The 15603-nt window shown below is 40.6% G+C and overlaps 2 protein-coding genes across 5 annotated transcripts in view; both read right to left on the bottom strand.

The window, feature by feature from the left end:
- Positions 1–12148, bottom strand: part of LOC137875490 (protocadherin alpha-C2-like) — a 161559-nt gene extending 149411 nt beyond the window's left edge. The window contains exon 1 of one of the 4 annotated variants that reach the window (XM_068714747.1): positions 9698–12148. In XM_068714747.1, the coding sequence (XP_068570848.1) occupies positions 9698–12073 (2376 nt within the window). In that variant the 5' untranslated portion in view covers positions 12074–12148. Of the gene's footprint in view, positions 1–151; positions 2617–3355; positions 5804–6759; positions 9222–9697 lie in introns of those variants that run through there. The other 3 variants (XM_068714754.1, XM_068714756.1, XM_068714751.1) reach the window with 3 other exon arrangements.
- A 630-nt stretch (positions 12149–12778) lies between these two features.
- LOC137875942 (protocadherin alpha-6-like) lies at positions 12779–15278 on the bottom strand. The gene is made up of 2 exons (XM_068715462.1): positions 12925–15278; positions 12779–12814 (listed from the first exon to the last, which is right to left on the bottom strand). The coding sequence occupies exons 1-2, from the start codon at positions 15271–15273 to the stop codon at positions 12779–12781; spliced, it is 2385 nt and encodes a 794-aa protein (XP_068571563.1). The 5' UTR covers positions 15274–15278.
- Positions 15279–15603: the final 325 nt, after the last annotated feature.

Genomic DNA, 15603 nt, shown 5'->3' with positions numbered 1-15603 from the left:
CTGTAGGTTCATTCCCAAGCAACATTTCTTTAATCAAAGAAACAAGACATGTTTGTGTGCTAGTACCCCAGTTAAGGAGCAAGGCTTATACAAATATAGGTATATGAAGAAATAACATAAACCAAAGTTTCAGCGACGGAAACCAGCTTACCTCTCCAGGTGTCCTCCTGTCAGGAAGCATTAGAGTGTTCGCGTGGCTTCCCGGGACTATAGTAGATCCTATACTCATTCTGGGTCCAACTAACATGTAGCGTTTGTCTCCAGATCTGTACTGGATGCTGTGACACAGTGTCCCGTCATAATTAGTCTCTTGTAGATATTTAGAAGTATAGTCTGTGGATTTAGAGCACTGCATTGCAATCAGCACGATGATACTGATGAGAAAAAGTGTTGAAACTGAGCCCAAAGTTATCATCAGGTAAAAAGTCACATTATTATCCTCCTCGTCATTTGTTGCACTTTTAACATCAGCAGCAGCAAAAGCCTCTTTGGGCTCCACGACTTTGACAATCACAGTAGCTGTTGCTGAGAGTGACACGTTCCCATTGTCTTTCACCAGTATGAGCAGTTTATGCTCAGCCTCGTCTGTCTCTGTGAATGAGCGAAGTGTTCTGATCTGTCCTGTATAGCGGTCCAAACCAAAGAGACTGTGGTCAGTAACTTCCTGCAGTGAAAACAGTAACCAGCCGTTATATCCTATATCAGCGTCATAGGCTCTGACTTTAGTCACCAAGTGTCCTGCGTTCACATTGCGGGGAATCTCCTCCACACCTTCAGTAGAACCGTTAGAGCTGACTGGATACAGGATGACTGGAGCGTTGTCGTTCTGATCCAGAATGAACACGTTCACTGTGACGTTGCTGCTTAGTGACGGAGTTCCAGAATCTGTGGCAACAACTCGGAACTGGAACGTTTTCAGAGTTTCAAAGTCAAAACTTTTTAGTGCTGAAATGTGTCCATTGTCAGAGTTTACATTTAGGAAAGATGTTAGATCATTTTTTCTGGCAATATGATAAGAAATAGCTGCATTGTCATTGTCATCATTGTCTTTTGCGCTGACAGAGAATATCGACGCTCCAGCAACGTTATTTTCTATCAGATAAAACTCTAATGGATTTTGGGAGAATTGTGGTCTGTTGTCGTTGACATCCGATATCTGAATACTCAGTGTTTTAACAGTAGATAAGGGAGGTTCACCACAATCGGTTGCTTTTATTGTTATTTCATAATGTGACACTTTCTCTCGATCCAAAAGTCCCTTCGTGACAACTGAATATGTGTTTTCCTTATAAGAAGGCTTTAATTCAAAAGGCACTTCCTCTGTTATGAGCGAGATCATTTTTCCGTTTACACCGGAGTCTCTATCCGTCACACTAATAAGTGAAATAACTGTTCCAGGCTTTGAGTCTTCAGACACTGTATTTGACAGTGATGTTACTTCTATATCCGGATGGTTGTCATTAACGTCTTTTATCTTTACAATGACTCTGCACCTGCTTGTTAATGGAGGTGTTCCTTTGTCAGATGCCTGAATATCTAGTTTATAATTCTCGGATTCCTCAAAATCCACGACTCCTTTCAATTTAATTTCTCCAGTTAAGCTATCTAATTCAAAGATATCGTAAACTTTGCGTGCTAATGTTCTGCTGAGGCTGTACTCAATGTCCCCATTAGTACCTTCATCTGGATCTATTGCATTCACTCTTGTAACAGTAGTACCAACTGAGACGTTTTCATATATTTCTACTTGATAAGTGTCTTGACTAAATGTCGGACGATTATCATTAATGTCCAGAACAATAATAGAAACATTTAGTGTGCCTGATCTTTGAGGTTTACCTCCATCAACTGCTGTAACAAATAGCAAATGTTTATTCTTTTGTTCTCTGTCCAAGGACTTCTTCAGCACTAAAAATGGTATTTTTTCTTCATCGCTTTGACTATTTTCTATTTCAAAGTGATCATTTGACGTTAATGTATATGTGCGGATAGAGTTCATTCCAGCGTCGGGATCACGGGCCGCGTGCAGTTCAAATCGCGTTCCCAGAGATGTATGTTCTGCTATTTCAAATTGCTGTTCCTTTTCAGAAAAAATAGGAGAATGGTCATTTACGTCAGTAATCTCTACAACTACATAGTGTATTTCCAAAGGGTCTTCAACAAGGATTTTCAGCTCCATTAAGCATACACCACTACCGTGACACAGCTCCTCTCTGTCGATTTTCTTTTGGACCTGAAAGGCACCATTGTCCGGGTTTACCTCGAAAAAAGCGTCCTTAGATCCAGACACAACTCGAAACCGTCGATCAATCAAAGAGGTTTTGTCCAGACCAAGATCCTTAGCAACATTTCCGACCACGGTACCTTCCTTCATCTCCTCTGGAATAGAGTACCTCAATTCAGCCAAAGCATTGTTTCCGAAAATCATCAGAAAATACAAATGAAAAACGAACCAACGACAGTCACTTGAGCGATATCGTCTTTCCATCCCCATCGTGATCCAACCAGACATATACACACGGGAGCCAGTTTCTGCAGCAAATCAAATGTTTTTGTCCGACCTGTTTAGTTTCGCATGTTTAGAAAAGACTCGATCCCGTCTCATCCAACTCGCACCCTTAAATCAGATGTAACCTAATGTGAGGTACCAGACAAAAGCTTTGTTAGGGGAGGGATTGGATTCTTTATGGCCATATTGATGTAACAGTGACACCAAGAGGGCAACCTTTTACACAATTTAAAGTTGTTAAAATGGCATATTAGCATATATATTTTTGGTCAGAAAATCCTCCTGGAAATCTCACAGAAGTGGAGATTAATATTGTGTGAAACCAACACGATAACAAATACGTAATGCCGTACAAGAACATCCTTGGAGCTGCCGCTATTCACTTGTTTTATGTTCTCTTTGCTATACTAAACAACAAAAGACTGTATGCATTAACAAATGACCAATAATCTATATAGCTTAGATTTCTCAGTGGTATTGCAAATTACGTGGTTGAACCATTTTGTTATTTAAGCTTTGCTCATATTCTTGCTTGAAAACAGTAAAGTCATTGTATTTCAGCACCATGGATAGCAAAGCAAAGCAGACTTGAAACCTTTTGCTGTCTTAACCGCATTAGCTTTTTCCTCTCACTCATAAACGACAATTGTTTGTGCGACTCGACGAATGACAGGTTCTAAAAACAAATAGTGGAACAAAGAGAAGCTCTTGCAAACAGAATACATAAAAACTTATATCACCAACCTGTCTGGACGTAGTTTAAACATTTACTAGGACATCACAATTCAAAGAACCTCAAAAAATGTGATACATATTAGAGCAGAAAATCCCACATTTGCAACTTACCTCTCCAGGTGTCCTCCTGTCAGGGAGCACCAGTGTGTTCGCGTGGCTTCCCGGGACTATAGTAGATCCTATACTCATTCTGGGTCCAACTAACATGTAGCGTTTGTCTCCAGATCTGTACTGGATGCTGTGACACAGTGTCCCGTCATAATTAGTCTCTTGTAGATATTTGGAAGTATAGTCTGTGGATTTAGAGCACTGCATTGCAATCAGAACGATGATACTGATGAGAAAAAGTGTTGAAACTGAGCCCAAAGTTATCATCAGGTAAAAAGTCACATTATTATCCTCCTCGTCATTTGTTGCACTTTTCACATCAGCAGCAGCAAAAGCCTCTTTGGGCTCCACGACTTTGACAATCACAGTAGCTGTTGCTGAGAGTGACACGTTCCCATTGTCTTTCACCAGTATGAGCAGTTTATGCTCAGCCTCGTCTGTCTCTGTGAATGAGCGAAGTGTTCTGATCTGTCCTGTATAGCGGTCCAAACCAAAGAGACTGTGGTCAGTAACTTCCTGCAGTGAAAACAGTAACCAGCCGTTATATCCTATATCAGCGTCATAGGCTCTGACTTTAGTCACCAAGTGTCCTGCGTTCACATTGCGGGGAATCTCCTCCACACCTTCAGCAGAACCGTTAGAGCTGACTGGATACAGGATGACTGGAGCGTTGTCGTTCTGATCCAGAATGAACACGTTCACTGTGACGTTGCTGCTTAGTGACGGAGTTCCAGAATCTGTGGCAACAACTTGGAACTGGAACGTTTTCAGAGTTTCAAAGTCAAAACTTTTTAGTGCTGAAATGTGTCCATTGTCAGAGTTTACATTTAGGAAAGATGTTAGATCATTTTTTCTGGCAATATGATAAGAAATAGCTGCATTGTCATTGTCATCATTGTCTTTTGCGCTGACAGAGAATATCGACGCTCCAGCAACGTTATTTTCTATCAGATAAAACTCTAATGGATTTTGGGAGAATTGTGGTCTGTTGTCGTTGACATCCGATATCTGAATACTCAGTGTTTTAACAGTAGATAAGGGAGGTTCACCACAATCGGTTGCTTTTATTGTTATTTCATAATGTGACACCTCCTCTCGATCCAAAAATCCCTTCGTGACAACTGAATATATGTTCTCCTTATAAGAAGGCTTTAATTCAAAAGGCACTTCCTCTGTTATGAGCGAGATCATTTTTCCGTTTACACCGGAGTCTCTATCCGTCACACTAATAAGTGAAATAACTGTTCCAGGCTTTGAGTCTTCAGACACTGTATTTGACAGTGATGTTACTTCTATATCCGGATGGTTGTCATTAACGTCTTTTATCTTTACAATGACTTTACACCTGCTTGTTAATGGAGGTGTTCCTTTGTCAGATGCTTGAATATCTAGTTTATAAATCTCTGATTCCTCAAAATCCATGACTCCTTTCAATTTAATTTCTCCAGTTAAACTATCTAATTCAAAGATTTCGTAGACTTTACGTGATAATGTTCTGCTGAGGCTGTACTCTATTTCCCCATTAGTACCTTCATCTGGATCTATTGCATTCACTCTTGTAACAGTAGTACCAACTGGGACGTTTTCATATATTTCTACTTGATAAGTGTCTTGACTAAATGTCGGACGATTATCATTTATGTCCAGAACAATAATAGAAACATTTAGTGTGCCTGATTTTTGAGGTTTACCTCCATCAACTGCTGTTACAAATAGCAAGTGGCTATTCTTTTGTTCTCTGTCCAAGGACTTCTTCAGCACTAAAAATGGTATTTTATCATCATCACTTTGGCTAATTTCTATTTCAAAGTGATCATTTGACGTTAGTGTATATGTGCGGATAGAGTTCATTCCAGCATCGGGATCACGGGCCGCGTGCAGTTCAAATCGCGTTCCCAGAGATGTATGTTCTGCTATTTCAAATCGCTGTTCCTTTTCAGAAAAACTAGGAGAATGGTCATTTACGTCAGTAATTTCTACAACTACATGGTGCATTTCCAAAGGGTCTTCAACAAGGATTTTCAGCTCCATTAAGCATACACCACTACCGTGACACAGCTCCTCTCTGTCGATTTTCTTACGGACCTGTAAGGCACCATTGTCCGGGTTTACCTCGAAAAAAGCGTCCTTAGATCCAGACACAACTCGAAATCGTCGATCAATCAAAGAGGTTTTGTCCAGACCAAGATCCTTAGCAACATTTCCAACAACAGTACCTTCCTTCATCTCCTCTGGAATAGAGTACCTCAATTCAGCCAAAGTCTGCTTTCCGAAACCCAGCAGTAAGGAAAAATGAAAAACGAACCAACAATAGTCACTTGAGCGATATCGTCTTAAACTCCCCATCGCTATCTAACAACACATATAGACAGCCGGTGTCTGCAGAAAATGAAACAAATATATCCCGCCTTTTTAGTATCGCATGTTTAGAAAACATACGACGCCGTCTTATCCAACTCGCACCCTTAAATCAGATGTAACCTAATGTGAGGTACCAGACAAAAGCTTTGTTAGGGGAGGGACTGGATCCTTTATGGCCATATTGATGTAACAGTGACGCCAAGAGGGCAACCTTTTACACATTTTAAGTTGTTAAAATGGAATATTAGAATGTATATTTTTGGTCAGAAAATCCTCATGCAGATCTCACAGAAGTGGAGATTAATTATGTGTAAAACCAATATGATTACAAATGCGTAATGGACAGTACAATAACATTATTGGAGCTGCCGCTATGTACATTTCTTATGTTCTCTTTGCTGTAATAAAAAAAAGACAATACTTTAATAAAAGAGCAATAATCTATATAGTTTAGACTTCTCAGTGGTATTGCAAATTAAGTGGTTGAACCATTTTGTTTTTTGAAGCTTTGCTCATATTCTTGCCTGAGAACAGTAAAGTCATTGCATTTCAGCACCATGGATAGCGATGTCAAGCAGAATTGCAGCCTTTTTCTGTCTTAACCACATTATTTATATCCTTAATTATTATGCCGTTCTTACAAAGATGATAACTAATACTTCATAGGCAGGCATCGTTTTGAATCCAATTTTAGATGTTTGATGAAAGAGCTCTCTGCTCAAAAAGAGGCCTATAATCCAGTGAGGCATTAGCTTTTTCCTCTCACTCGGAAACGAAAATCATTTAAGTGCAACTCTACGGATGACAGGTTCGAAGAAAAAAAGTGCAACAGAAAGAAGCTTTTGCAAACAGAAGCAGGAAGCTGAGTTCAAAATTATAGTAAGCAGACATCATCAACTCACATCTGTTCTTTTGAAAACAGAAGACACAGTAGCATTTACAAACCTGTCTGGACGTAGTAAGACAACACACATACCACGAACCTCAAAACATGTAATACACATCCGAACAGAATATCCCATACTTGCTACATTTTAAAGTCTTACCTCTCCAGGTGTCCTCCTGTCAGGGAGCACTAGTGTGTTCGCGTGGCTGCCCGGGACTATAGTAGATCCTATACTCATTCTGGGTCCAACTAACATGTAGCGTTTGTCTCCAGATCTGTACTGGATGCTGTGACACAGTGTCCCGTCATAATTAGTCTCTTGTAGATATTTGGAAGTATAGTCTGTGGATTTAGAGCACTGCATTGCAATCAGCACGATGATACTGATGAGAAAAAGTGTTGAAACTGAGCCCAAAGTTATCATCAGGTAAAAAGTCACATTATTATCCTCCTCGTCATTTGTTGCACTTTTAACATCAGCAGCAGCAAAAGCCTCTTTGGGCTCCACGACTTTGACAATCACAGTAGCTGTTGCTGAGAGTGACACGTTCCCATTGTCTTTCACCAGTATGAGCAGTTTATGCTCAGCCTCGTCTGTCTCTGTGAATGAGCGAAGTGTTCTGATCTGTCCTGTATAGCGGTCCAAACCAAAGAGACTGTGGTCAGTAACTTCCTGCAGTGAAAACAGTAACCAGCCGTTATATCCTATATCAGCGTCATAGGCTCTGACTTTAGTCACCAAGTGTCCTGCGTTCACATTGCGGGGAATCTCCTCCACACCTTCAGCAGAACCGTTAGAGCTGACTGGATACAGGATGACTGGAGCGTTGTCGTTCTGATCCAGAATGAACACGTTCACTGTGACGTTGCTGCTTAGTGACGGAGTTCCAGAATCTGTGGCAACAACTCGGAACTGGAACGTTTTTAGTGTTTCAAAGTCAAAACTTTTTAGAGCCAAAATATCTCCATTTTCAGAGTTAACGTTTAGAAATGATGTCACTGTATTTGCATAAGCCGCATCTCTGAGAATGTGATACGAAATAAGAGCATTGTCTCCCTCGTCATGATCAGACGCGATTAATGAAAATACTGACACTCCTGTTGGGTTATTCTCGGTGACGTAGAAATTGTATTGCCTCATTGAAAACTCTGGGCTGTTATCGTTAACGTCGGATACAATAACTCTCAACGTCTTTTCGGTTGTTAAGGCTGGTTCACCTGCATCTTTTGCGATTACTGTTACATCATAAATCGATTTGTTTTCCCTGTCAAGCTTTGACTTTGTCACGACAGTGTACATGTTGTCCTGTATTGAAGGTGTTATTGTGAAAGGGACATCGCCTTTTACAAAGCAGAGAACTTTCCCGTTTACTCCAGAGTCCAAATCCGTAATGCTAAGAAGTGCTACCGTTGTTCCTGGCCTGGAGTCTTCTGAAATTTTACTAGACATTGACGTCACCTCAATGTCAGGTGCATTGTCATTTTTGTCTTTAATATTTACACTCACGCTTTTTTCCGTTCTAAATGGAACAGCACCGCTGTCAGAAGCCTGGATGTTTATCTCGTAACTGTCATCCACTTCATAATCTAATTGTCCTTTCACAGTTATTTCACCTGTGATCGGGTCGACATTAAACAGTTCACGTACCTTACTATTTACATTGCCGAAAGAATAGCTAACATCTCCATTCAAACCGTCGTCCATATCGGTGGCATTTACTCGTATGACTATTGTTCCAATAGGTACATTTTCATTTGTATCTGCAGAATATACATCGTTTGTAAAAACGGGCGCATTATCGTTCACATCTAGAACATCTATAAATATATCCATGGACCCTGATTTAGGAGGTTTACCTCCATCCAGGGCTGTAAGAAGTAGTTTGTGGCTGCTAGAGGCCTCTCTGTCTAACGGGCTTTGTAATTGTAAAATAGGCACTTTACCTTCTTTTCCACTATCTTTTACTTCTAGACGAAAATGATTATTAGGACTTAGTTTGTACTGTTGAACAGTATTCACGCCACCATCTGGATCAAGAGCAGCATGCAACTGAAATTTGGTTCCAGGTAAAGTGGACTCCGAAATCTCTATCCTTTTGTTGTCATCCGGAAAAGAGGGCGAATGGTCATTTACGTCTAACACTTCCACAGCAACATAATGGATCTCCAGTGGGTTTTCTAGGACGGTCTTAAGGTTTATCAAGCATACGCTGGTCCGCTGGCATATTTCTTCACGGTCAATGTTACGATTTACGTATAAAATCCCATCATTTTGGTTTACTTGGAAAAGGGGTTCGGTGGAGCCAGAGACAATACGGAATCCCCTTGCTTTTAATATAATTGGATCTATTCCGAGATCCTTTGCAATATTTCCAACAGAAGTCCCTTCTTTGATCTCCTCCGATATAGAATATCTTATCTGTGCCGATGCCTTGCCGAAAATCAGACTAAGAGACAGCACCAAGGCCATCCATTTGCTTCCTTGTCGCCAGGAGTCCTGTCCGCTGTGTTCCATTGTCTGGTGTCAATGTATAAATCCAGTAAATACCAAGTGATAAAGACTGTTTACATGTCCATTGATGAAGAAAAATCCCCGTCTTACAATGCGCATTGGTTGTATGAACGCGAAAATTGTTAGAACAAAGCTCATTCGGAGGATATTGGTCTGCCCCCTGAATGCTTTAGAGGCAGTCTCACACACCGATGTTGAAGTGCTGTGATGCGTATTTCTGGTTGTTTAGTGCCACCATGCGATTCTATCACAAAAACGGATGAATCTCAACTCCTTTTGACAACATAATCTTACAACCAACACTGTACATATAGTGTAGATTCACCGGTCATCTCACATGACAACAAATCAAATAGTCAAACACTTAAGACTGGATTTCTCACGATATTGTAAACGTAAATTGTATACTTCGCATTTGAAAGTGAAATACTACGACTTCATCAAAACAGTGTGACACATAATCAGTGTAAAAATGGATAACCCTTGTTGAAAGCAACACCTTGTGGATAAAAAAAAATTGTCATGGTCACGGCCATTTATGTTATAGAAACACCAGTCTGAGCAATAATATTTAAACATGTCTTACCTCTGCAGTCGCACACCTCCTGTCAGGAAGCATTAGAGTGTTCGCGTGGCTGCCCGGGACTATAGTAGATCCTATACTCATTCTGGGTCCAACTAACATGTAGCGTTTGTCTCCAGATCTGTACTGGATGCTGTGACACAGTGTCCCGTCATAATTAGTCTCTTGTAGATATTTAGAAGTATAGTCTGTGGATTTAGAGCACTGCATTGCAATCAGCACGATGATACTGATGAGAAAAAGTGTTGAAACTGAGCCCAAAGTTATCATCAGGTAAAAAGTCACATTATTATCCTCCTCGTCATTTGTTGCACTTTTAACATCAGAAGCAGCAAAAGCCTCTTTGGGCTCCACGACTTTGACAATCACAGTAGCTGTTGCTGAGAGTGACACGTTCCCATTGTCTTTCACCAGTATGAGCAGTTTATGCTCAGCCTCGTCTGTCTCTGTGAATGAGCGAAGTGTTCTGATCTGTCCTGTATAGCGGTCCAAACCAAAGAGACTGTGGTCAGTAACTTCCTGCAGTGAAAACAGTAACCAGCCGTTATATCCTATATCAGCGTCATAGGCTCTGACTTTAGTCACCAAGTGTCCTGCGTTCACATTGCGGGGAATCTCCTCCACACCTTCAGCAGAACCGTTAGAGCTGACTGGATACAGGATGACTGGAGCGTTGTCGTTCTGATCCAGAATGAACACGTTCACTGTGACGTTGCTGCTTAGTGACGGAGTTCCAGAATCTGTGGCAACAACTCGGAACTGAAACGTTTTCAGAGTTTCAAAGTCAAAACTTTTTAGTGCTGAAATGTGTCCATTTTCAGAGTTTACATTTAGGAAAGACATGATGTCGTTTTGAGTTCCTTCTCTGACAATATGATATGAAATGGCTGCATTTTCACTCAAATCGTCGTCCTTTGCGCTGACAGAGAAAATTGATCTTCCTGGAACATTATTCTCTACAAGATAAAACTCTAAAGGGGCTTGTTGGAATTTTGGACTGTTGTCGTTTACGTCTGATATCTGAATACTCAGTGTTTTAACAGTAGATAAGGGAGGTTCACCGCAATCAGTGGCTTTTATTGTTATTTCATAATGTGACACCTTTTCTCGATCCAAAACTCCCTTTGTGACAACCGAGTACGTGTTCTCCTTATAGGAAGGCTTTAATTCAAAAGGTGTGTCATTCGATATTTGCGAAATAATTTTTCCATTGACACCGGAGTCTTTATCCGTCACACTAATAAGTGAAATAACTGTTCCAGGCTTTGAGTCTTCGGACACTGTATTTGACAGTGATGTGACTTCAATCTCTGGTGGATTATCATTGACGTCTTCTATCTTTATAATGACTCTACAGTCACCTGCTAGTGGAGGTGTTCCCTTATCTGATGCCTCAACATCCAGTTCATATGCATCGTTTTCTTCATAGTCCACTGGTCCGTTAACTATAATCTCTCCAGTTAATTTGTCCAGTTCAAAAATATCATAGACTTTCCGCCTCAAGGTTTTTCCGAGGTTATACTCAACTTCCCCATTAGTGCCCTCATCCAGATCTGTTGCATTCATTCTAAATACTGAAGTACCAACAGCAACGTTTTCCTGTAATAGAATTTGGTAAATCTCCTGACTAAATAGCGGACGATTATCATTACTATCAAGTACAATAATAGAAACATTTAGTGTCCCTGATCTTTGAGGTTTACCTCCATCAACTGCTGTAACCAGTAGAGTGTGTTTATTATTTTGTTCTCTGTCTAAAGATTTCTTCAGCACTAAAAATGGCATCTTACCCGCATCGCTTTGACGGATATTTATTTCAAAATGTTCATTTGACGTCAAAGTGTATGTACGAATAGAGTTACTTCCAGCATCGGGATCACGAGCAGTGTGCAGTTGAAATCGCCTTCCTGGTAATGTTTGTTCAAATATTTCAAATATCTGTTCCCTTTCAGGAAAACTAGGAGAGTGATCATTGACATCAGTGATTTCTACAATCACGTAGTGTATTTCCAAAGGGGTTTCAACGAGGATTTTTAGCTCCATCAGGCAAGCACCGCTGCCCTGACAGAGCTCCTCTCTGTCAATGTGCTTGTCGACGTACAAAGCCCCATTATTCTGGTTTACCTCAAAAATAGCGTCCTTACTTCCAGATGCAACACGGAACCGTCGAGCAATCAAAGAGGTGATGTCGAGGCCAAGGTCCTTCGCAACATTTCCAACAACAGTTCCCTCTTGTACCTCCTCGGGAATAGAGTACCGTATCTGAGCCAAAGCCTGTTTTCCGAACAGCAGTAGAGCCAAATAAAAAGCCAACCAGGAGCAGTCCTTTGTCCGAGATTTTGAACCGATCCCCATCGTTATCCAACAACACATATACATACGGGGAGGTTGTTCAACAAACAATTATTTATGTCCAGCACTCTGAATCTCGCACATTTTTAAAAAGCAAAGCGTGATTCCATCGGCTCGTGTGCTTGATTCAAAAACCTTCTTAGCTCTGTTCAGTAGAAAACAAAAGCCTTGAAAGGGGAGGGATACAACCATCTATGGCTTATCGATGTAATAGTGACACCCAGAGGTAAATAACAAACTGCACTAGTTTAATGCAGACAGTTTGAAGTTATGCATTCTTTTAGTGAGACGACTATTAATCATTTAAATACTTTACATGTCTGTTTGACACAATCATGCGTTTCAGCACCACAGACAGCAACATCAAGAAGCCCCACAGCCTTTCCCTCTAATAATAGAAGTGGTTCAGTATTATTACGACTAGGTGCATATTGCTCAAACAACTCAAAAAACCCACTTCCTATATATTCCCCAAAACAGACCAAGTACACTCTTAGGCTGGGAAACAAGACCATTTTCATTTCAGCACCATGGACAGTGGTCATAATCAAAGAAAATATATCATAGTTATGATTGTGTATGTGCATGACAACCTACAAGAGAGACAGACAGTGAGAGAATAGCAGAGAGCAAGGCGTAGCTGCTGTAGACTGAGCTATATTGTATTCTAAAATAACTCTCAATGTAAATTATCACTTTGTATGATGAACAAGACATGACCATGATAGAAATTCAAACTTTGTTGAAAGTTATAGTTGGTAGTGTTCTCTGTGCAAAACGGTTTTAGAGACACAATAAGAAACAAATTTTGAGCAATGCACAAACATTATTATAAGCTTCTCAGTATATGACACTGAACACTGTTTTTAAAGTCTTACCTCTCCAGGTGTCCTCCTGTCAGGGAGCACTAGTGTGTTAGCGTGGCTTCCCGGGACTATAGTAGATCCTATACTCATTCTGGGTCCAACTAACATGTAGCGTTTGTCTCCAGATCTGTACTGGATGCTGTGACACAGTGTCCCGTCATAATTAGTCTCTTGTAGATATTTAGAAGTATAGTCTGTGGATTTAGAACACTGCATTGCAATCAGCACGATGATACTGATGAGAAAAAGTGTTGAAACTGAGCCCAAAGTTATCATCAGGTAAAAAGTCACATTATTATCCTCCTCGTCATTTGTGGCACTTTTAACATCAGCTGCAGCAAAAGCCTCTTTGGGCTCCACGACTTTGACAATCACAGTAGCTGTTGCTGAGAGTGACACGTTCCCATTGTCTTTCACCAGTATGAGCAGTTTATGCTCAGCCTCGTCTGTCTCTGTGAATGAGCGAAGTGTTCTGATCTGTCCTGTATAGCGGTCCAAACCAAAGAGACTGTGGTCAGTAACTTCCTGCAGTGAAAACAGTAACCAGCCGTTATATCCTATATCAGCGTCATAGGCTCTGACTTTAGTCACCAAGTATCCTGCGTTCACATTGCGGGGAATCTCCTCCACACCTTCAGCAGAACCGTTCGAGCTGACTGGATACAGGATGACTGGAGCGTTGTCGTTCTGATCCAGAATGAACACGTTCACTGTGACGTTGCTGCTTAGTGACGGAGTTCCAGAATCTGTGGCAACAACTTGGAACTGGAACGTTTTTAGAGTTTCAAAGTCAAAACTTTTTAGTGCTGAAATGTAACCGTTATCAGAATGTATATTTAGAAAAGACATGATGTCATTTTGACTGCCTTCTCTCACTATATGATATGACACAGCTGCATTGTCATTCACGTCTTTGTCCGTTGCGCTAACAGAGAAAATTGAATTTCCGGCAACGTTATTTTCTACGAGATAAAACTCTACAAGGGCTTGCTGAAAATGTGGTCTGTTGTCGTTGACATCCGATATCTGAATACTCAGGGTTTTAACAGTAGATAAGGGAGGTTCACCACAATCGGTGGTTTTTATTGTTATTTCATAATGTGACACTTTCTCTCGATCCAAAAATCCCTTTGTGACAACTGAATATATGTTCTCTTTATAAGAAGGCTTTAATTCAAAAGGAACGTTTGAGGTTATGCTTGATATTATTTTTCCATTGACACCGGAGTCTCTATCCGTCACACTAATAAGTGAAATAACTGTTCCAGGCTTTGAGTCTTCGGACACTGTATTTGACAGTGATGTTACTTCTATCTCTGGTGGATTGTCGTTGACATCTATTATCTTTATAACGACTCTACACTCACCCGTTAATGGCGGTGTTGCTCTATCGGATGCCTCAACATCGAGTTTGTAAACCTCGTTTTCTTCATAGTCCACAACTCCTTTAATTCTAATCTCTCCAGTTAATTTGTCCAACTCAAACATTTCATAGATTTTTTGCTTCATGGTTTTTCCAAGGCTGTATTCAATTTCCCCATTGGTGCCTTCATCAGGATCCGTCGCATTCATTTTAAATATTGAAGTACCGAAGGGAGCATTTTCATATATTTCTATTTGAAAGATATCTTGACTAAATATCGGACGATTATCATTACTGTCAAGTACAATAATAGAAACATTTAGTGTCCCGGATTTTGGAGGTTTACCTCCATCAACTGCTGTAACACATAGCGTGTGTTTGTTCTTTTGTTCTCTGTCTAACGATTTCTTCAGCACTAAAAATGGAATTTTGTCCTCATCGCTTTGACGGATATCTACTTCAAAATGTTCATTTGACGTCAAAGTGTATGTACGGATAGAGTTACTTCCAGCATCGGGATCACGAGCAGTGTGCAGTTGAAATCGCTTTCCTGGCAATGTATGCTCAGCTATTTCAAATATCTGTTCCCTTTCAGGAAAACTAGGAGAGTGATCATTTACATCAGTGATTTCTACAATCACGTAGTGTATTTCCAAAGGGGTTTCAACGAGGATTTTCAGCTCCATCAGGCAAGCACCGCTGCCCTGACAGAGCTCCTCTCTGTCAATGTGCTTGTCGACGTACAAAGCCCCATTATTCTGGTTTACCTCAAAAATAGCGTCCTTACTTCCAGATGCAACACGGAACCGTCGAGCAATCAAAGAGGTGATGTCGAGGCCAAGGTCCTTCGCAACATTTCCAACAACAGTTCCCTCTTGTACCTCCTCGGGAATAGAGTACCGTATCTGAGCCAAAGCCTGTTTTCCGAACAGCAGTAGAGCCAAATAAAAAGCCAACCAGGAGCAGTCCTTTGTCCGAGATTTTGAACCGATCCCCATCGTTATCCAACAACACATATACATACGGGGAGGTTGTTCAACAAACAATTATTTATGTCCAGCTCTCTGAATATTGCACATTTTTAAAAAGCAAAGCGTGATTCCATCGGCTCGTGTGCTTGATTCAAAAACCTTCTTAGCTCTGTTCAGTAGAAAACAAAAGCCTTGAAAGGGGAGGGATACAACCATCTATGGCTTATCGATGTAATAGTGACACCCAGAGGTAAATAACAAACTGCACTAGTTTAATGCAGACAGTTTGAAGTTATGCATTCTTTTAGTGAGACGACTATTAATCATTTAAATACTTTACATGTCTGTTTGACACAA

The sequence above is a fragment of the Cebidichthys violaceus genome, unplaced genomic scaffold (genome assembly GCF_023349555.1).
Source record: "Cebidichthys violaceus isolate CVI_PGR_0920_01 unplaced genomic scaffold, fCebVio1.0.p SCAF_2, whole genome shotgun sequence".
NCBI lineage: Eukaryota > Metazoa > Chordata > Actinopteri > Perciformes > Stichaeidae > Cebidichthys > Cebidichthys violaceus.
Note: the sequence above shows the minus strand (reverse complement) of the source record. Positions and strands in the feature narration are given on the sequence as shown.